Below are 20,287 nucleotides of genomic sequence, written 5' to 3'. Positions count from 1 at the left end.
GAAGTAAAAAGACTCTGTGGAAGGCAGGTGCCACAGTTTAGTGGAAGATAGTGATGTTGGCTTGAAATCGTGCATAGAGAAGGAGGTATGAGCTGTAACTGGCATTCCAGGGGTAGAACATGTCAAAACTAGGAGCACACACAGGTGGTGACCTAGACAAGGACAAAGAGCCAGTGGGTCCCAGTGCACTGACTCTGGCCTCTGTTCTTTGCTGCCAAACTTTGTACCAGAAACAGGGCTGCATGCAGTCTAGAGAAGATATCATCTAAGGTACATGGCTGCATGCAGTCTGGAGAAGATATCATCTAAGGTGCAGGGTTGCATGCAGTCTGGAGAAGATATCATCTAAGGTTCAGGGCTGCATGCAGTCTAGAGAAGATATCATCTAAGATGCAGGGCTGTGTGCAGTCTGGAGAAGGTATCATCTAAGATGCAGGGCTGCGCGCAGTCTAGAGAAGATAACATCTAAGATGCAGGGCTGTGTGCAGTCTGGAGAAGGTATCATCTAAGATGCAGGGCTGCGTGCAGTCTGGAGAAGGTATCATCTAAGATGCAGGGCTGCATGCAGGCTGGAGAAAATATCATCTAAGATGCGGCACTGCATGCAGTCTGGAGAAGATACCATCTAAGAAGCAAGGCCGCATGCAGTCTGGAGAAGATATCATCTAAGGTGCAGGGCTGCATGCAGTCTAGAGAAGATATCATCTAAGATGCAGGGCTGTGTGCAGTCTGGAGAAGGTATCATCTAAGATGCAGGGCTGTGTGCAGTCTGGAGAAGGTATCATCTAAGATGCAGGGCTGTGTGCAGTCTGGAGAAGGTATCATCTAAGATGCAGGGCTGCGCGCAGTCTAGAGAAGATATCATCTAAGATGCAGGGCTGTGTGCAGTCTGGAGAAGGTATCATCTAAGATGCAGGGCTGCGTGCAGTCTGGAGAAGGTATCATCTAAGATGCAGGGCTGCATGCAGTCTGGAGAAGATACCATCTAAGAAGCAAGGCTGCATGCAGTCTGGAGAAGATATCATCTAAGGTTCAGGGCTACATGCATCTAAAATGCAGGGCTACATGCACTACAGATAATGATATCTGTACTTCTAATAAGTGGCTGATGAGGTATTGAGAGGAGTATCTAAGATTATGACTATTTCTAACGTACATGCTTGCCTGGATAAGGTTGTTTTATTTTTCAGCCTTCTTTTAATTCTTTTAGAAATATAGTCCCTGAAGTCAGTATCTCTAGGGAAAGAATAATGAACGTGTAACTCTGTTGTTCTGAACAGACTCTGCCAAAAGCTAAGGTTTTACCTTTATCACATATTAAATTATAGGTACTGGTATACAAAAATAAATAAATAAAAATAAATAAAAAATAAAAAAAACACTTCTGAGATTTAAAGCAGGGGTTATAAGTCCAAATGCTTACAGCATCCATTCAAGCATTGTAAATAAGTAAAGTGTGTAGCAGGCTAAGCGTTTGTGCATGAAGCTCACAGAAAATGTCTCCATCTAAACAAACAAACAAACAAAAACCTATTGATCTTCATTTGCTTTTTAGTGGACAGTCTTCCCTATCCGTATTTTATAACCATTTTAAAGGACTTGAGGAGTGAGACACGTTCCTCCGTCCTAAGAAACAATGAATGACAGCCAGCACACCTGCATTGTTGGGATGTAGTGGAGATCAGTGGGTCAGGAAGTTCCGCTTTTCAGAAGAAACTGAACAGTTCGCTTTTTATAGGAAATCTTGCACAATTTAAATGGTTCTCAGACATTTTTATAATATGCTGCCTGGAGTAAATAAAGCAAATCTGTGGGCCATGGCTTACGATCTCTACCTGGATCCATATGGACTATCCTCTATACACATGGGTCTGATTTCTTAGGAAGTTTAAAAGCCATATTTTTTAGGTGGACAGGTGTTAAGTGACCTGCTAAGTTGCCCTGAAAACCTATGTTTAATTTCTGAGTGGGAAGAGAAAAGCCCTGTTTCCCGAGCCAGTAACTGGAGCAATGTCCTTATTTTTGCATTAAACCTTGGCTGTGGAAAGAAAGGCATGTGTGTGTGTGTGTGTGTGTGTGTGTGTGTGTGTGTGTGTGTGTGTGTATGGGAGAGTTAGTGTTTAAATACAAGTAACACCATCAGTGGAGCAAAGGCAGAGAAATTTTCCAAGATAAAAGTAACAGAAAGCATGAGGTCCAGAGCTTCAAAATGGAAGGCAATTTATTAACATGCATTTTCCACTGGCACGCAAACCTGGTGGATTCAGTTTCACAGAGAGAGTAATATAGAGCAGTTTATCATGAGGACCTTGATGCCAGGGGGACTGTGAAATAGTGCAGGGGGATTTAGTCCTGAAGCTAACATGATGTCACATCTTGGTTCATGGCAAGACTCTTAAAGCACATGTGTGAGCACATAGATCGGATCCATCTGTGCAAAGCGGGGTGTTCTCAAATGCGTGGTAATCACCCTCTTTCTAAGGAGACCTGGGAGAGGTGTTTAGTCCCTGATGATGGGGAAGATTAGAATCAAGCAAGTTTTGTGAATAGAAAATGATGAGCAGATGAGTCTGCAAGGAAATGGAAATGGGATGAGATTAGTAGCTGATACACACCTCTCTGAAGGAAAAAAAAAAAAAATACAAAGCTTGAAGAGCTGTCAGACTGGAAAAGGCTTTACTTCCTAAAGTGCTATGAAGAGATTTGGACAAACCTACAATTTTAGTAGACAGATGCTGCCAAAGTGTGTTGGTCATGGCTCTTTCTAAAAAAGCTGCTATTTAAGAGTTGCTGGTTCTAACATAGTGGGGAAAAGATGTCATTGTAGTCTTAAGATGCCAGATTCACAAGTGCCTTCTACCAAAAACTATAGAAGAAGCACCAGCCTTGTGCTAGCACGTGCGATACCCTTTAGTGGCTTAATAACTTGGGAGAATAAACACCCTGTAAATGAGAGAGAATCAACTCCCTCAGGCACTCAGAGGGTCACTTGTGGGGACCGAGGCTTGACTTTGTCCTGAACTTCTCAACACTGTGAGTTCTTTGGGTTTGTTTTGGTTTGGTTTTTTCTTTTTGCTTTTGTTTTGTTTGTTTGTTTTTGTTTTGTTTTTTTGAGACAGGGTTTCTTTGTGTAGCTTTGCACCTTTCCTGGAACTCACTCTGTAGCCCAGGCTGGCCTGGAACTCACAGAGATCCGCCTGCCTCTGCCTCCCGAGTGCTGGGATTAAAGGCATGTGCCACCACTGCCCAGCTAAAGTTAGATCTTGAGAAGAAGAATTGGGTGACTTTGTCATCCTAACCTAAGAATCCTGGTTCCAGGGATCAGGTAGTGTCTTCAGCAGAGCGTCTATGGCTGTGTCCTTCCCCATTAGAAAGAATCTTTGTGAAAGAAAGCAGTCCAGAGCAAATCCCTGTCAGCTGCTTTCCCATCTGCTTGCAAGAGACAAACAGTCACGAACTGTATCAAATGGGTTCTCCTGTTCTGTGTAAATATCCTTCCCTGCAGAGAAGAAGTGTGCTCACTTCTATCTAGAACATTGCTCCATGCCTCCTGCATCACCTCTCCACAGAGGGTCACCATCTACCTGCCCTTCTTGCTCCTTGCTTCCTTATCTCCTTCCTAATTCAGTCTTTTCTTCTTCCTTCTCCTCCTCCCTTCCAGCCCTTGCATCACCGATTTCAGAAGATTTCTTATGATGTCAACCATCTCCATCATTTTAATAATCTTCTTCCAGAAATACCTGGTTGAGGGAACTTGAAAAGAGCAGGGACACTTCTGTCCCCAGTTCACAGAAAGTGTGGTCCTCAATGTACAATACAGCAGGAAGCGTGGTGCAGGGCTAGAACACTGCACCACTAGTTGATTTCTTAATACCAAATTATCAGTCAAATAACAGAAACTGCTTGTAAAAGAAAAACTAAGGGCAGATGCATTAGTGTCAGCCTCCAGATGCCTTTCTGTTGTGGGAAACCACCGAGGTTAATTTTAGCTCCCTGATTTCACCTTTTGAAGTTTATCTTCAAGAATGACTGCTCCTTTGAGACCTACCCTTTAATTCACTGTTTGCTCGCAGTTTTCTTTATAGACATGTCAGGAAGCTCTTGTCTTCGCAGAAATGCAGGAGTCTGAGCTCACAGTCAGAAAGGTCTATAGTCCAGCCTTTATATCCACTCCTGAGTATTTTTTTTTCTTTTGAGAAGGTCATTTCTCTGTTTTTCCACCTGCAAAGAGGAGATAAAGTAACTTTCAACATATTATCTCCTGAGAATTAGGCAGCTAAAATTTACAAAATTTCCCGAAGATTAAAAAGTGGAAAATAAATATGCTATTACAGAACAGTAACTTTATTTATTTATTTATTCATTCATTTATTTATTTATTCTTGTATTTATTTGTTTGTTTGTTTATTATTTTGCCTGCATGTATGTCTGTGTGAAAGTGTCAGATGTTGGAGTTAGAGACAGTTGTTAGCTGTCATGTGGGTGCTGGGGACTGAACCTGGGTCCTCTGGAAGAGCAGTCAGTGCTCTTAACCACTGAGCCATCTCTCCAGCCCCCAGAACAGTAACTTTTTTAAAGAGCTCAGCCCTCTGGAAATACCTAAATTAAAACCACAAAATACTGAACTAGATTCACACACATATGTGAGTGTGTGTCTATTTTAGTACTTAGATATATATATACATTCACATATACATATATACACATGCACATATGTGAGATAATCTGAATTCATATTAATTCATGAATTCATGCTTTGTCTGAAGCTCAAAAGCCAACTTGGAATTTTGGTACCAATATTTCAGACAGATTGAGGTTATTTCTGGTGAACCAATGTCAGACTAAGAAGCTAATCTGTCTAGACCTCAGGCTCCTCTGAGTGAGCTGAACCAGGAGGGAGCTGATATACCCTGCTACTCCTGAGTTCTCCTAATTGCTGCTGGCTTTCTGGGAGTATGAAGTTACACAAAGATAGTTGTTTTTCAAAAGTTCTTCTGTACACATGAGGGCATTGGGGTAGGAAAGTGTTCAGTGCTCTGTCCCTCACCCATTCTTTTCAGGTTTCTAACTAGGATTGGAAGCACCCAACCCCACACAAACAACCAAAGCACACCAGCTCCCACTCAGCCACCGGGTAAATGTTCAGGAGAGAACTGGAGAGATGGTTCTGTGGGTAAAGCATTGTTATATGACCATGAAAGCCTGAGTTTGGATCTCTAGACCCATGTGAACCCAGACATAGTAGCACATTTCTTTTTTAAAAATTTTTATTAAATATGTTTATTTATTATTTTTTCCCATTTATATACCAACCTCAGTTCCCCCTCCCTCCCTTTCTCCCACCTCCTCACCTCCCTCCCACTCTGCCCCCATCCACTCCTCAGAGTGGGTAAGGCCTCCCATGGTAGTCAACAAAGTCTGGCATACCAAGTTGAAGGAGAGCCTAGCCCCTCTCCATTGCATTAAGGCTGAGCAAGGTATCTCACCACAGGGAATGGGCTCCAAAAAGCCAGTTCATGCATCTGGGATAAGTCCTGGTCCTGCTGCCAGGGACCCCACAAACAGATCGAGTCACATAGCTGTCACCCACATTCAGCAGGCCTAGTTCAGTCCCATGCAGGTTCCGTAGCTGTCAGTCTAGAGTCAGTGAGCTCCAACTAACACTGGTGAGCTGTCTCTGTGGGTTTGTGGGTTTCCCCATCATGTTCTTGACCCCCTCTTCTTTTTTTGAATGTCGAATGTCATTTATTGAAGGAGGGAGAAGGTCTTAAATACAGGCTTACAGCACAATGGGAGAACCCCAGATGGCAGAAGTTCGCTTCTGATGTTTTTGTTGTTGTTGTTTTGCTTTGTTTTGTTTGTTTGTTTGTTTTTTAGCTGAGGATTGAACCCTGGGCCTTGCACTTATTAGGCAAGTGCTCTACCATTGAGCTAAATCCCCACCCTGACTCCAGATGTTTTACAATCTTGCATCTAAGAAGTTAACACCCAATATGCTGGATTCATAGACAAGGAGCTTCCCTTAAGCATTCAGGAGGATGGAATCTCGCAGGGAATTAGCATAGGGAGGATATCAAGGTCAAGGTCAGCAAGCAAGACAACAGTTATCCAAAACAGGTGCCAGGGACCTACAGGTCCCCCCCACTTTGACTAAAAAATGAGCTTCTTACTTAGGTTGCATGGGATGTCAGCAGGTCACCTTACCCGTCATGGAGACACCTGTCCAGGACACACAGGTGTTCTGTCTTAGGTTGGTGAGCGCCCCCTAGGTATTGCCCATCTCTGAATACTCATTATCATACAGGCTCAATTGAGTGAGAGCCGCAGAGTTGACTGTTGCCAAAGATCTCTAAGTAGCACATTTCTAATCCCAGCATTCCAATGGCTAGACGGGGCTGGGTTGTGGGGGTGGGAGTGGGGTGGGGGTGGAGGGGTGGAGGGGTGGAAAGAGGAGAATCCCTGGAAACTTACAGGCCAGCTAGCCTGGCATCACAAAGTGACCTGTGTTGAGGTGGAAGACAGGACAGCACCAAGTTTTTCCTCTGACTTTCACATGCTTTTGCACAACAGGAAACATGTAAACCTTCACATGTGCATACACACGCACACACACACACACACACACACACACACACATACACATACATGCACATACAAATTTTTCAAAAGTGAAAAATTATTCTCTACAAAAATATTTTTAACACCCATACTATATGAAATTCTACCAAAGCAGCTTGTCCTTTGCGTTCTGTGATCTCTCCAACTCTACAGTTTTTTTAAATTTTCCATTATTTATATCCATTATACAAAAGGACCATTACATAAGACCTTCCAGTATAGGTATATATTGTATGTTGAACACATTCCCCTCCATTCATGCCTTCCTTGACTTTTATTCCCCTCCTGTAACCATTTGTCCTCTTTGTTTCCCTAAACAGTTTCATCTAAGCATATTTTAAAATTGTGATCATATCAAAGAGGATGGTAACAAGATTGTATATTAGTAAATTTGTCAAAGGGCTTCCTAAATGATATTCAAAGAACATGGCAATACTTGTACACCTCCTTTAAGTGTGCAGGAACAGCCAATCCCAGATAGAAAACTCTAGAGTAACAGTCCATCATGCAGTCACACTCAGCTGTCCAATAGCTATGATGGTCAGTACTGCAGCTCCTGTGAGATTAATTGCTGCATGTGTAGACACCCTCTCTTAGTTCAAATGGCTTCACCTTTACCTTTGTTCCTTGCCCGGAACCTACAATCTAGGATGGAGCAGATAATGAGAAGGTGTACAAAGTCGTAAACCTCCTTCTCAAGAATTATCTTCTTCAGAATAATAGCAGATGCTAAAACAGCTCATAGCAATCAAGAGGCCTGCAACAAAGGATGGCTAAGGAGAAGGGGAATTGTCAAGATAGGACAGTTGCTAGAATAAGAAAGAGAGGGGCTTAGCCCAGATGGTAGCAGACCATGATAGTCACAACTGCCTGCTGGACTCCCTCTCAGAGAGGTCTGAGGCCACATCACATCTGATGTTAACTGTGGCCTCCAGGTACGGCAGCCACAGATGCAGAAGCCACAATGCATGTCACTCACTTGCCATTGTTGCTCAGGATATGCTACACAGGGAAGCTGAGGCTGGGGAAGGGCTGCATTTGAACTATGTCCAGACGAAAGAGATGGAGCCTTACCAATGGGCTGGGGCAAGCATTTTGATGAGAGGGAGCATAAGGCGGAGAGAAAGCACAGAAAACACAGACCAGGATGAAGGAGCCTTTGTGTCATTCTGTGTCATCCAGCATGGGCATGATACTCACTTTTTTTTTTCCCTCTGTGACTGGTTTAAGGATACACAATTCATATTTCCCAAGAATTTAGTATAGAGATAATAGAGAAAAACGGGGACTGCATATCTTCTCTCATCTCTGAAGTCAGACCAATTCTGTGTTTAGAATGGTAGAGCACATTTTCTGAAAGGGGGATGAAGAAATCTATTTGCACTCAAAACGTTTGGGCCTCTAGTCTTGGGATACTGAAAGACATTGTACTCATGTCCCATGGCCAGTGTCAGAGTTTAAGTGACAGAGAACAGGAAAAGTGCCCAGAGAATGGAAACAGTCAAAGATGTTCCCAATTATCCAGAGAGGGAGAAGGCTTGATTCTAGATGTACAGCTGAATGTTTGGATGTTGGATCCAAAGCCACATGGGGAGAGACTTCCAAACAGATGGTGGTCAGATGCTACTCCATGGACTGTGCAGGGAGGTAAACTAGGGTGGGCTGTGACAGGGAGGTGGAGAGCATGGGCTGTGACAGGGAGGTGAAGAGGGTGGGCTGTGACAGGGAGGTGAAGAGGGTGAGCTGTGATAGGGAGGTGAAGAGGGTGAGCTGTGCTGCTAAACTGTCGGGCACAGAGCAGATCACCATTCTGCCACTCACTGGCTGAGTGGTATCACACAAGTTACATAGCGTCCGAGCCTCAGTTCCTGCAGATATGAATTGGAAAACTTGCAGTTTAGAAGATGCGTATGTATGTGTGTGTGTGTGTGTGTGTGTGTGTGTGTGTGTGCATTCATGTGTTCATGCCTGTATGTGTGCTAAGAATCCATGTTGATAATTTGGTTCTCTTTTGGGATGTTGGTTACTCAGCTTTGCTGTGGAATAATGCTTTTGTACACTAGTTTAATAAAACACTGATTGGCCAGTAGCCAGGCAGAAAGTATAGGCAGGATAAGCAGACAAGGAGAATTCTGGGAAGAGAAGGCTGAGTCAGGAGACACCAGTCCGCTGTCCAGGGATCAGCATGTAATGGCACACAGGTAAAGCCACGGAACATGTTGCAACATATAGATGAACAGAAATGGGCTGAGTTTAAGTGTAAGAGCTAGTCAGGGGTAGGCATGAGTTAATGGCCAAGCACTTTTAATTTAATATAAGCCTTGTGTATTTACTTGTGTCTGAGCAGCTATGGGACTGGTGGGTGAGAGAGATTTGTCCTGATAACAGGACAGGTGGGACACAGGAAAACTTCAACTACAGCTTATCCCCCAATTTGTCTCAAATCAAGTTTCTGCATGAAGATTACTGGATATAACTTTCATTTATTCCACCCAAATTTATTAACTACTTACTATATTCTAGGCATTTATTCTAGTTTCATTTCTGTCACTGTGATAAAATGATCTGACAAAAAGCAACTTGGGGAGAAAGAATTTACTTTAGTTCACAATTACAGCTTATAGTCCATTGCAGCAAAGACATTGAGGTAGCAGGAACTTAATACAACATGCCTACAGCCAAGAGCAGAGAGAAATGAGTGCACACATGCCCACATGCTTGCCAGGTTGCTCTTCTCCAATACTGTTCAGGACCTCTGACTAGGGAATAGTGCTGCCTGCAGTGGGCTGTGTCTTCCTCTATCAACCAACATCGACAGTCCATAGACATGACCATAGCACAACCTGATCTAGATGATTCCTTACTAAAACTCTCTTCCCAGGTGATTCTAGGTTGTATCATTAATAATGGTTTTGTTTTTGTTTTTGTTTTTTGTTGTTGTGGTGGTGGTTGTGTTTTTTTTGTTTTGTTTTTTGTTTTTTGTTTTGTTTTTGGTTTTGGTTTTTGGTTTTTCAAGACAGGTTTTCTCTGTAGCTTTGTGCCTTTCCTGGAACTCACTTTGTAGACCAGGCTGTCCTCAAACTCACAGAGATCCACCCACCTCTGCCTCCCGAGTGCTGGGATTAAAGGTGTGTGAAAACTGACCTTCATAGTGCTGTTCTATATGACAGGAAATATCCTTGAACAGAATAGATGAGAATCATGTTTTCTGGGTCTTATATTGCACTAAATATCTTGTAAAGGTATGTAAAAATAAGCTCATAAAACAAAATAAGATCATCTACAGTGTCCAGGGAAAATATAGAACATGCAGATTCATATGGAATCTTCACAGAAGAGTGTGAAACTTCAAATATATTGGCCTTGGAACAGCTAGTTATGGTCAGTTCACTGACCATAGGAAGGAATGTCAAATTTGAACTCTCCAGCCCAGAAATAGTAAATACGTTCTCAGATATACTTGTGATCACTGGACAAGGCACTAGACAAGTGTTGGGGTCTCATCTTTCAGGATGTTATACTTTCATGCTCTATAGGACAGGGAATGACAGCCATAATAAATATCAGATAAGTTTGGTGAAGGCAAATGTGTCCTCTCCCTGGCTGGTGTCACACCAGGTTTCTTAATCTCCACTTCTTTGTAGTCCCCTGAAGTTCTCTCATCTTCCAGAAATAGATGTAAAAGCATGCTTCTTTTGTCATTGTGTCACCTGAATCCAGAGGGCCATGTATGGTGCCTTCTGCCTCTGCGTCTGTTTTCATTTATGGACCATGAGGACCCCAAAGGAAAATGAGATGGCCTTCACTGTCCTCTCAGTGGCACTGAATGTTCTGTGTTCCCCTTTGTTAGGAGCTAGCTGAAGTCCCACAAGAAATTAATCTTTCAAGCTTTTGATTAATTGCCAGAACTACTGATTATTGATCTTCAGAACAGATCAGAAAACCTAGGTTAGCGAAGCAGTGTTTTCTTGTCAGGCCACAGCAGAGCTGGGGCAAGTACACATGGATCATTCCTGAGCAACAGTGGTTCCTGGCACTGTTAATGGAAAATGACACAGAGGAGAAGCTGTTGGGGATTTGTCTCAGTTCATTTGACTTTGATCTCCAACGCAATTACTCTTTCCATACTGGCAAAGCTCAGTGGGTCGGTTGAGGCCAAGGACAGTGTGGTATTTAGACTTATTGCTGCTGTGGTGAAACACCTGAGAGAAATAGTTTAAGGAAGGAAGAATTCATTCTGGCTCATGGTTTTAGATATTTTATCCCACCATCCTTGGCTCTGTCAATTCTGAGCCTATGGTAAAACAACAAGAGGAAACAAACCAAAATCATAGCAGTGGGAACATGTAGATGAAGTTGCTCACAACATGGCAGACAGGTCACAGCAGTAGTAATATGTGGGTGAAGCTGCTCACATCATGGCTGACAGGAAGCAGAAGAGGAATGGAGAGGGGTACAAAACAAGGTATAGCTCCCAAGAAGATGCCCACATTGATCAACTTCCACCAGCAATCCCCAACTGCCTAACATTACCAGAACCTCTTAATATAGTGCTACCATCTAGAGACTTAAGAACTCAATGCATGAGCTATTTGTGGGGACATTCTACAGCCAAAGCAGAATAGGCAGCTTGGAGCACTAGGGTCTGAGGATGGGAGTCATTGGTGACCCCCACTCCAGGGAGGAACATAGCAATAGAGAGAAGGGTATTTAGAGAAGCAGTCACAAGAACTAAAAGTTAAGGTAGGTAACATACTGCAGCAACCACTGAGAAAATCTAGGTTCCAGAAGAGACTTGAAAGGAGGCCTAAGTCCCAGCCTCTGGTAGCTCACAGGATATCAAAAGAGTTGAATTACATGAACAAGCCATTTCAGTAGATTGCAGATGAATATCCACAAGGGAAGCACCATTTTCAGACTGGCCAAAAGTCATTTGATCCTGAGCTGGCGGTGGTCCTGGAAGTGGGAAGTGAGAATGAACTTCAGAGTGCATGGTTCGTCCAGTTCTACCACAAAGTACTGGGGGGAATTTGTTTGTTCTCAGAGACTCCTCCATTTCAGAATGCTCTTTTCATTTGTTGTCATAAAGAGGCATGTATGTAAACTAAGTCTGATGACACTTGGGTGTTGCTTGGAGCTGATCAGGTGCCAGAGCATGGTGTTGTCAATAAGCACCCCTTGACCTCAAGGTATCCACAGTGGGGGAGATTAAATGGAGACCCGCTTGTGGACAGACGCTTGCAATGTAGGATGACCACTGTCTTCTGGCTCTGTGCATGCCAATGAGCTGATAGTGCCAGGCCACTCAAAGGACATGCCCATAGGTCTGGAGGAGGAATGACTCCTAAAACAAATCAGCTGTAATGACAGGAGCACTGGGTGAAGATCGTTTTGGGGGTGTTAATGTTAAGGACACAGGGAGCAACCAAGCTCTCTATGTCCCTAACCTTAGAGGTGAAAGGTCAGTTTGTGAGCACAGTCAAGGTCCTTGTCCTCCAGGAAGTCCTGCAGAGTGTCACACAGGTCAGTGGCATGGTCAGCCTTTTTAAAAAGAAATGGCATTCTACAACACAGGAAAATTGGCTCCTCAGAGACTAGGGAGCTGCAGTAATCTACCAGGTAAGAGGCATGAGGCCCATCCTAGGACAGTCTAGCAGGGGACCTAAGCCCGGAAGTAGCACACAGGGGCCATGTCTGATCTGATGTGGATGGTTAGACAAGGGAGACTCTAGGTACACTCGCAAGATCCTAGTGTCACTGTGAACATGGATACAGAAGAAGGAAGTTTGAAGTCATACATTTTATTTTTGAATTTTGGGAGACACATACAAGCAGTCTAGCACACAAATTTCTAGTAACTGGCCATGGTGTTTTAGCAAACACGGATAATAGATACACACTAGAGAATACCAGGGAAGTAGTAGCGGTTGAATTTGTGGGTAAGAAGGTGAGAGCATGTGGGAAGGTGGTCACAGGGCACTGCCCCTCCAATTGGTGTACCCTGACAGCATGTTTCTGAGCCAATATAATAAGTGTGCTTCCACACACCAGCAGACACACTCCAAGGGCCTGGGCTTGTAAGTTTGCCTGCTCCATACATGAGCAGCTTTTTAAGTGGTGGGATATGCCAGTGATCTGACTCTCTTTCATCAGCTACCTGGCCTCAGAGTCCTTTGCAGGGTACATACTGATAGCCAGTGAAGAGGGGGTTGAGCACAGGGAAAACAGTGAGAGCTGCCTTGACTTGGAAAAACTGTTCAAGCAGCAAAGAGGCAGAGAGACCAGGCAGCCAAGAAATCAATCCTGGTCAACACAATTCACCTGTAGTATAATCTCAGGAATGAGCAGAACAAAACATGTCTCTTCAGAACTCAGAAGCCCAGGAAATAGCCCAAGCATCTACTGCCAGCCTGAGTACACATCTGGTCTCAGTGGCACTTTTGCAAAGAACAATAAACCAACAGAAAATATAACATTGGAAGAAAATGCATTGATTTAGTTTTTCAACAAAAGCAAGAACTCTGATAGAAATGTATCTCGAGTCTATTAAAGCTACCCTACCAGGCAGCTTGTAAAAGAAGCTAAACTACATTATAATTCCATTTGAAAGAGAAACTTTAATCTATTATCCAATAATTTTGATCTTTTCCTCCATTATTCCTGTCAAGTTGTCCTAACTGTCAAGTGCACTTAAAATATGCTCTGTGAATTATAAATTATGTATCATTATAGTACAAACCAACTATTTGATGCTTTTCTTTTTGCTCCATAACAATGTAAAAAAGAGAAACCAGACATTTCCATCTTTCTCTGTCATATGAGCAGATGGTAGGAAGTTGGGTCAGCAAGCCAGGAAGAACCTTCACCAGAAGTGAGAATCGGATATTGGTCTCCCTCCTCCCCATGATCTGGTCTGAATACTAGTCTTCTCAAAGTCTCAATGCCCAGTACAACAGTATCAGCAGGCAGGGCTGTGAAGTATGGTTAGATCATAATGGAATTAGTGTCCTCATTTTTAAAAGATCAATGGGGCTTCTCTGTGCCCTTCTGTCATCAGAAGGCACATCTACAATGCTCTGTCTGTAAAGATGCCTTCACAGACACTGACTTTCCTGGGACCTTGACTGTGGGCTTCCCAGCCTCTGAAACTGTGAGTGAACAAATCTTTTGTTCACAAATTTCCACTCTAAGGTATTTTCCCATGTAAACTTGATCACACAAACAGAGTCCCAAGAATAGTCATGTGTCTGTACACTCTTCCTCACATATGGAACTTTCTGGATGTGTTTTTGGGTCACAGAAGGGGACAGGCAAGTATTCCTAACCTCTTTTATAAGGACACTAATTCCATCCATGAAGCTTTCATGATTAACCCCACCTGCTAATACTGTTACATTGAAAACCAGAATTTGAGGATGAGACAAACATTGAGATAAAAATATGGAGACTGGGACATCCCAGGTCAAGTTCCAGCATGGTTTTACTTCTAGTGGAGGGCTCCTCTTGGCTTGTACCTTCTTGCTGTGTGCTTATATGGCAGAGAGAGACAGGGACATCAGGCATCATCTTTCAGAAAGAATCCAGATAGGTCAGGATCTTTATGATCTTATTCAACCTTTTAACCCCTTTTCTTGAAGATCTCATCTGCATTACAGGCCCAAGCAGGAATAGGGCTTCAATACAAGAGGGTTTCATCCAGTGCACAGATAAGGCCTTTACCATCTAACTCTGCTCTATAATAATGACTATATAATATATTTTGTGTCTGTTGGGAAGGCATATTTTATATCCACTTAGAGTCCTGGACTACACAAACTAGGAATTTTGCAAAGTCAATTCTACTTCTTCCCTGCTATATTCAACAATAAACCCTTGCTTTGGCCTTCTCGTTGTGATGCCCCCACTGAGTTCCTATGTAGAATTGAAGAGCTCAGGGTGATGGCATCACAAAGAGGGCCTTTGTGCACTTATTAGGTTATTAGAATGCTTATCCAGGAGACCTCAGAGCCTGGATTAGCCTTTTCCCCCAGGCTCCAGACTCAAATAAACTCTGCCTTTTAAAGTCACCAGTGTACGGCATGTGACCCAGCAGCAGAAACCAGCTGTGAACTGCTGTTTTGCTACTCCCCTCCAGCAACTTTCATGGCTGGTTTGGAGGCCTTCACTCTCCTACAGGTTAACTGTGAAAAAGTTGTCTATCCTACATAAATAACAGTGCTCAGAAGAGCTGAGATGGCCCAGTGTATAAACGGGACATTGGTGGGATGAGCTGGGACAAGTAGGTGACAGTGTGCATATTTTCTGATTGCATCATCCTTTCTGTTTTCAAAACTCAGGTGACAGTGACAGATGGTGGTTCTTCTCCAAAACAGTCTACCATTTGGGTGGTAGTTCAGGTTCTGGATGAAAATGACAACAAACCCCAGTTCCCTGAGAAGGTCTACCAGATCAAGCTTCCAGAACGTGACCGCAAGAAGAGGGGAGAGCCTATTTACAGGGCTTTTGCGTTTGACCGAGATGAAGGCCCTAATGCAGAAATATCCTACAGTATTGTGGATGGAAATGATGACGGAAAGTTCTTTATTGACCCAAAAACTGGCATGGTTTCTTCCAGAAAGCAATTCACAGCAGGAAGTTATGACATCCTGACGGTAAGATCAAATTCCAGAGTATCACCTCCACCTGGTGAAGCCTACTTCATGCCTACTTCCTTGATCAGTGACTCTCTAATGTGGAGAGCGCAGAGATAGCTGTAAAAAGATGCTTTCTGGGAGCCAGTTACAGGCAAAAACTCTCACCTTTCTAGGTGATGTTCTAAATAATGAGGTATCTTTGTTATGTCCAATTAGTGAACCTTTCCCAGTTCCATGGCCTGCTTTCTAGGGCCCCGATTTCTAGGCCCCCCAACCAAACATCTTGGGCCCTAAATTATTCTCATGGAACTGAACATAAATGACAGTATTATCTAGAGTAAAGCAGAAGAAGATGTGATATGTACACATAGACATCATATGCTCACACTCACACACGGACACAGATATACATATACTCACACACATGTGCACACATACATATGGTCATACAAATGCATACACTTTTGCACACATTCCCATACATGTGCATATATATATACCCACATGTTGTACTCACATGAATGTACACACATGCTCATACATCCTAATACACAAATAGAGACTCACAGTGTACTCCATTTCCCTTCAACCTCACTAGAGGTGAAGTTCAGAGTCATGCTATGATAAATCAAATCAGCTATTTTTACTCACATAAACTATCATTCTTGCCCTGAGATACAATGAATTGTAAGTACAACATTTCTTTTTCATAGTTTCATATCTTAAAAGTTGGCTTCTGGCAGATGTAGCGTGAGCCCTGTTTCCAAACAGGTCATCTGCTCACATTCCAGAGTCCCCTCAACAGGACACCACTCTTCTTCTCATAACACTGTGTTATCAGAAAATGGACTTTTAGCTCAGTACTGTGTGAGTGAAAGATTTGAATGTCCACAGACTCGGAGCACTAAGTCACCTTTCTGTGTTTCCTCCATGTGTGAGTAGATCAAAGCTGTGGACAACGGCCGACCACAGAAGTCCTCCACAGCCCGCCTCCATATTGAATGGATTAAGAAGCCCCCACCTTCACCTATACCATTGACGTTCGATGAACCGTTTTACAACTTCACAGTCATGGAAAGTGACAAAGTCACAGAGATCGTAGGGGTGGTGTCTGTGCAGCCAGCTAACACCCCTCTGTGGTTTGACATTGTTGGTAAGTTGAAGTCTCTAGAGCATATCAGGAAATGGACTTAACTGTTTGAAGGAACTAGCCAAACAAACAAACAAACAAATAAATTTTAAAATAATTTAAAATGCAAAAGAAAAAATTTAAAAACTAGCAATTAAGCCTAAGATTAAAATTAGTGTTGGAATGCAAAAGAGCCAGTAAAATGAATAACCAACCTGTGCTTTCGTTCCAATTCTGTAGCTAAGCTGAACAGAAAGTGCTCTCTGGCTGGATTTTCCATAGTCTGTTATTTACTGCAAACTTGATGTCTTTCTGTGTGTCATTTTAATTCTATGGTCACACTTGGCTAATCTCATTTCTAAATGTATTGATGGTACTAGACTTGCTGTCCTTCATTTCTCTCTTTTTCTTCACCTTTTTTTCTGCATTCTGTTCTTTTTTTTTCTGCTCCCGACTGCCCTGCTTCAAGGTGGCAAGCATGCTCGAGAGATGTTCTATATTCTACAGACAGCTTGTGGGCAGAACTGTTCAACAGAAGGTACCCTTAGTGCAAACACATTTGCTAAAATACAACTATCCAATCTGCCTTTTACGTTTTTTTTTTAAACAAATTGAATTACATCTTTCATAACTGCCTGTGACAGACTGAAATGCAGCCCACAGATTTCATACATGCCTCTAACAGCTATCTCATTACTCGTATCCAATGACTTCTTCGTTTGAGATTAAATGGGTTTTGGGTTTGGGGGGTATTGTTTTGATTTTCTCCCATTGCTTTTGAGGTATGTGGGCTTTTTGTTGTTTTGTTTTTATCTTTTTGTAGGTTAGTTTATTTAACTGGGAATTTTCCAATTGAAAAATAAATGAAAATGTATTCCCACCTCTCTATTTTTCAGCAGTAGTGGTATTCACAGACCAAAAATCCCAGCAGGAGAGTCCCCTGGCTGCTGTCCACAAGAGGAAGGGCAGGAAATAGAGCCTAGATGTGCATGTGCAGCCAGTAAGCCTCCAGTGGCCCTGACTAGAGAAAGCAGATGGAAGGAAGCAGGCAGGGCAGACCTTGGGAGCCAACCTTTAAATTCCTTGAAAGAAAGCAAGCAAGCACGCCAGGCTGCAAAAGGAAAAGAGCGAAACAGCCTTTCCACAACCTGCAGGGAGAGCGCTGGAGAGGAAGTGCGTGTGGGACAGGGAAATAAAACAGGCTGTTGTCAAAGAGGCGGGCCTGAGCCAGAGCCCACTTCCCATGATTCTCTGTAAGCAGTGGAGTAGCCCAAAGAGCAGTGATGTAGGAGAATCATTTCTTTCCTCATGTTGCCTGGACAATATGGGCAGGAACCTGCTACTCCTCCAGAACAGCTGGGTCTGGGGAAAGCATTTAGGAGGTTCCACATCTGGTTTAATGAAGCAAAGGAAAAGAATGTTCTATGTCTCCCAGTCAAAGCTCAAAGAGTCCTCTGAACTCCCAACACATAAAAGCTGGCCTTCTGCATCTTATTCTGTAAAACATGGGGCATCTTTGTTTTATTTGACATTAATCTCGCCATCTTTTCATATGACCAACCTTTCAATTCCTTCTTCATCTCTGCCAACATATTTGAGATGGAACACCTTCTGGCCCCATGAGAAATGTCTTACCACCATCTCAGTAGTTTTCTGCTTGTTCAGCTATTATATTATACAGTTTCTTCTTTCTCCATGCAAGGAAGCATTGTGCATGTCACCAGGCAATTGTCTTTTGCCTGCCTAGATACCTTTGGTCATTCCTTCGCCAACTCAGTTTGCAAGCCTCTCTATTGCATAAAAGTGCTTCCTGTCCCTTGCATGAGCATCCCACCTCTACCCACTTAGCCCAGGCTGCCCATAAATGGTAAATCTCACTAGCATCCCTTCCTTAGTTACTCAGTGTGGTCCGTCACCTGAGGCCAACTACTCAGACCAGTCTGCAGTTCTTCAGCATCTCCACAAGTATGCAGGTTAGCATGATGCTAGGAGTACTGCATGTAAGTACTGCACGCTCACAGTCTTTTCACATTATGTTATCAGTACTACTGTATATTTTCATTTCTGTTTATCCCATCTTCATTCTTCACCCTCAGAGTGAATACAGAGCATGTTGGTGATGCCTTGGGCAACCATGTTAACCCTTCTGTGGACTCCTGGCCCTGCCCAGGGTCAGTGCGACATTCCATTGTACACCAGTCACAATAGCCTTACTAGTCCACAGAGAAAGAAGAGTTTATAGAGAACACACTTCCTGGCATCCAACTATAATCCAGAAATGATATAAATGATATAAACCATGGCCTTAGCTTTTGTGTCTCTTTATCTTTGTGTTTCTAAGCACTGCTCTTCTCCATAGATTCCCTCCTCATCCATTTTACTGCATGAATAAAAGTAGGTTTTTCACTGAAGACTCCCAGGACTGTACCCTTGATCTGGACTTCTCCATGCAGACATTTCTCTGTAAATCTGGTAACAGTTTGTCAAGCTTCTTCTACAAATTGAACTTATTGGGCCTCCTGCCCAAACAGATCATGATTGTACTTTCATCCCCACAGCCAGTCAACAAAGTCTTGCAATGCCAACTTTTTACTTCACTGTAGAACAAGTCCTTTCCCCAGGTGCAGGCAGTTTTCAGCAGAGATGCTCTCCTCTACCAAATCCCCTTTCTGAAAATGCAGCTCATGGCCCAGAGTCATATTTTTCCCAGTGTGCTACATCTTCTTCCTTCTTTTAAAGCCCGGCGTTTGCTTTAGCATCTTCAGGTGTTTCGTCCTCACTGTCAAAACTTCTTGCTTATTTATCTCTTGTGAGTCTTCCTTTCCTCCTTGCCTAAGCACCATCTTTGATCAAACTAGAAGAGAGGGACCAAGAGTGGGCAATGCCCCTTAACTCTTAATCCTCATCTGTAACTTGTACAGAGATACAAAGAGTAAGCATGAGGTTGACAAGATCAGCATGGATCTGAAATGAAGCTTCAGGTCCTATCAGGTTTTGCCCAAGTACTCTTGTCAAGAATAAACCAACCCATGTTTCTATCATAGACCTAGTGCATCCAGACACCCATGAAGAACTCACTGAGAGGCCCAGGGAACACCATCCTGATCTGGCATGGACAGCTTTAAACTGCTCAGCCCAGTGAATCCTCATTCAGAAAAAAAAAAAAAAAGAAAGAAAGAAAGAAAGAAAGAAAGAAAGAAAGAAAGAATACTAATGTTGTAAACCCATGACAGCTTGCTTCCCCTTGCACATTTACAGACTTACATGATTCTGATTTTAACTGAATTTCCTTACCTCCTATCAGAACACGAAGTTGTAGAAACCCCATGTGAGCAGCATTTTGTTCCCACCATAGACACTTGCATTGCTTTGACTCCAAAGAGACTCTCTTCAGCTCCCAAAAACAAGCCCTACTTATAACCAAGCTAAGAAATCTGTAATTAAAAGGAAACATAATAAAGTTCAGCTGTTGAGGATTTAAACAGCCCAACACACAGCATGCTTCCTCTCCTTGTTAAAAGGGGAAGAAAATGAAGGGAACAAAAATAACCCACAATCCTTTGTGGCTTTGTCATGTATCTTCACACTTCTCAGGAGGCTCCAATTTCCCTTCAGCCGTTCCTGATTTACATACCCTCCAATGTGCATACAATCTGGTTCTCAGCTCAGCCCCAGAATCTCATCCTGATGGCAAATATTTGAATTGTAAAGGCCACTGTCATTAACAACTCTGTATTGAGAACTGAGGCATGCTGATTTCCAGTGTTTAGATTTTACCTGAATCTAGAAAGGTGCTTTACTTTGCAAATAGGAAGCTCATGAACCACCCTGACTTGCCTCACCCAATATCAGGAAGGAGAAAGGCTCTATTTACATGACTCTCTGATGGCCAGCCCTCTGTGCTGGC

General features: G+C 42.9%; 1 protein-coding gene across 7 annotated transcripts in view; it reads left to right on the top strand.

Annotated features, from left to right (window-relative positions):
• Nucleotides 1-20,287, top strand: part of Fat3 (FAT atypical cadherin 3) — a 584,013-nt gene that overhangs the window by 450,856 nt on the left and 112,870 nt on the right. For 5 of the 7 annotated variants that reach the window (XM_036193855.1, XM_036193852.1, XM_036193850.1 and 2 more), the window contains exons 5-7: nt 14,955-15,269; nt 16,194-16,404; nt 16,850-16,918. In XM_036193855.1, the coding sequence (XP_036049748.1) occupies nt 14,955-15,269; nt 16,194-16,404; nt 16,850-16,918 (595 nt within the window). The remainder of the gene's footprint in view (nt 1-14,954; nt 15,270-16,193; nt 16,405-16,849; nt 16,919-20,287) is intronic. The other 2 variants (XM_036193856.1, XM_036193853.1) reach the window with 1 other exon arrangement.

The sequence above is a fragment of the Onychomys torridus genome, chromosome 7 (genome assembly GCF_903995425.1).
Source record: "Onychomys torridus chromosome 7, mOncTor1.1, whole genome shotgun sequence".
NCBI lineage: Eukaryota > Metazoa > Chordata > Mammalia > Rodentia > Cricetidae > Onychomys > Onychomys torridus.
This window is presented reverse-complemented; position numbering and strand designations above follow the sequence as displayed.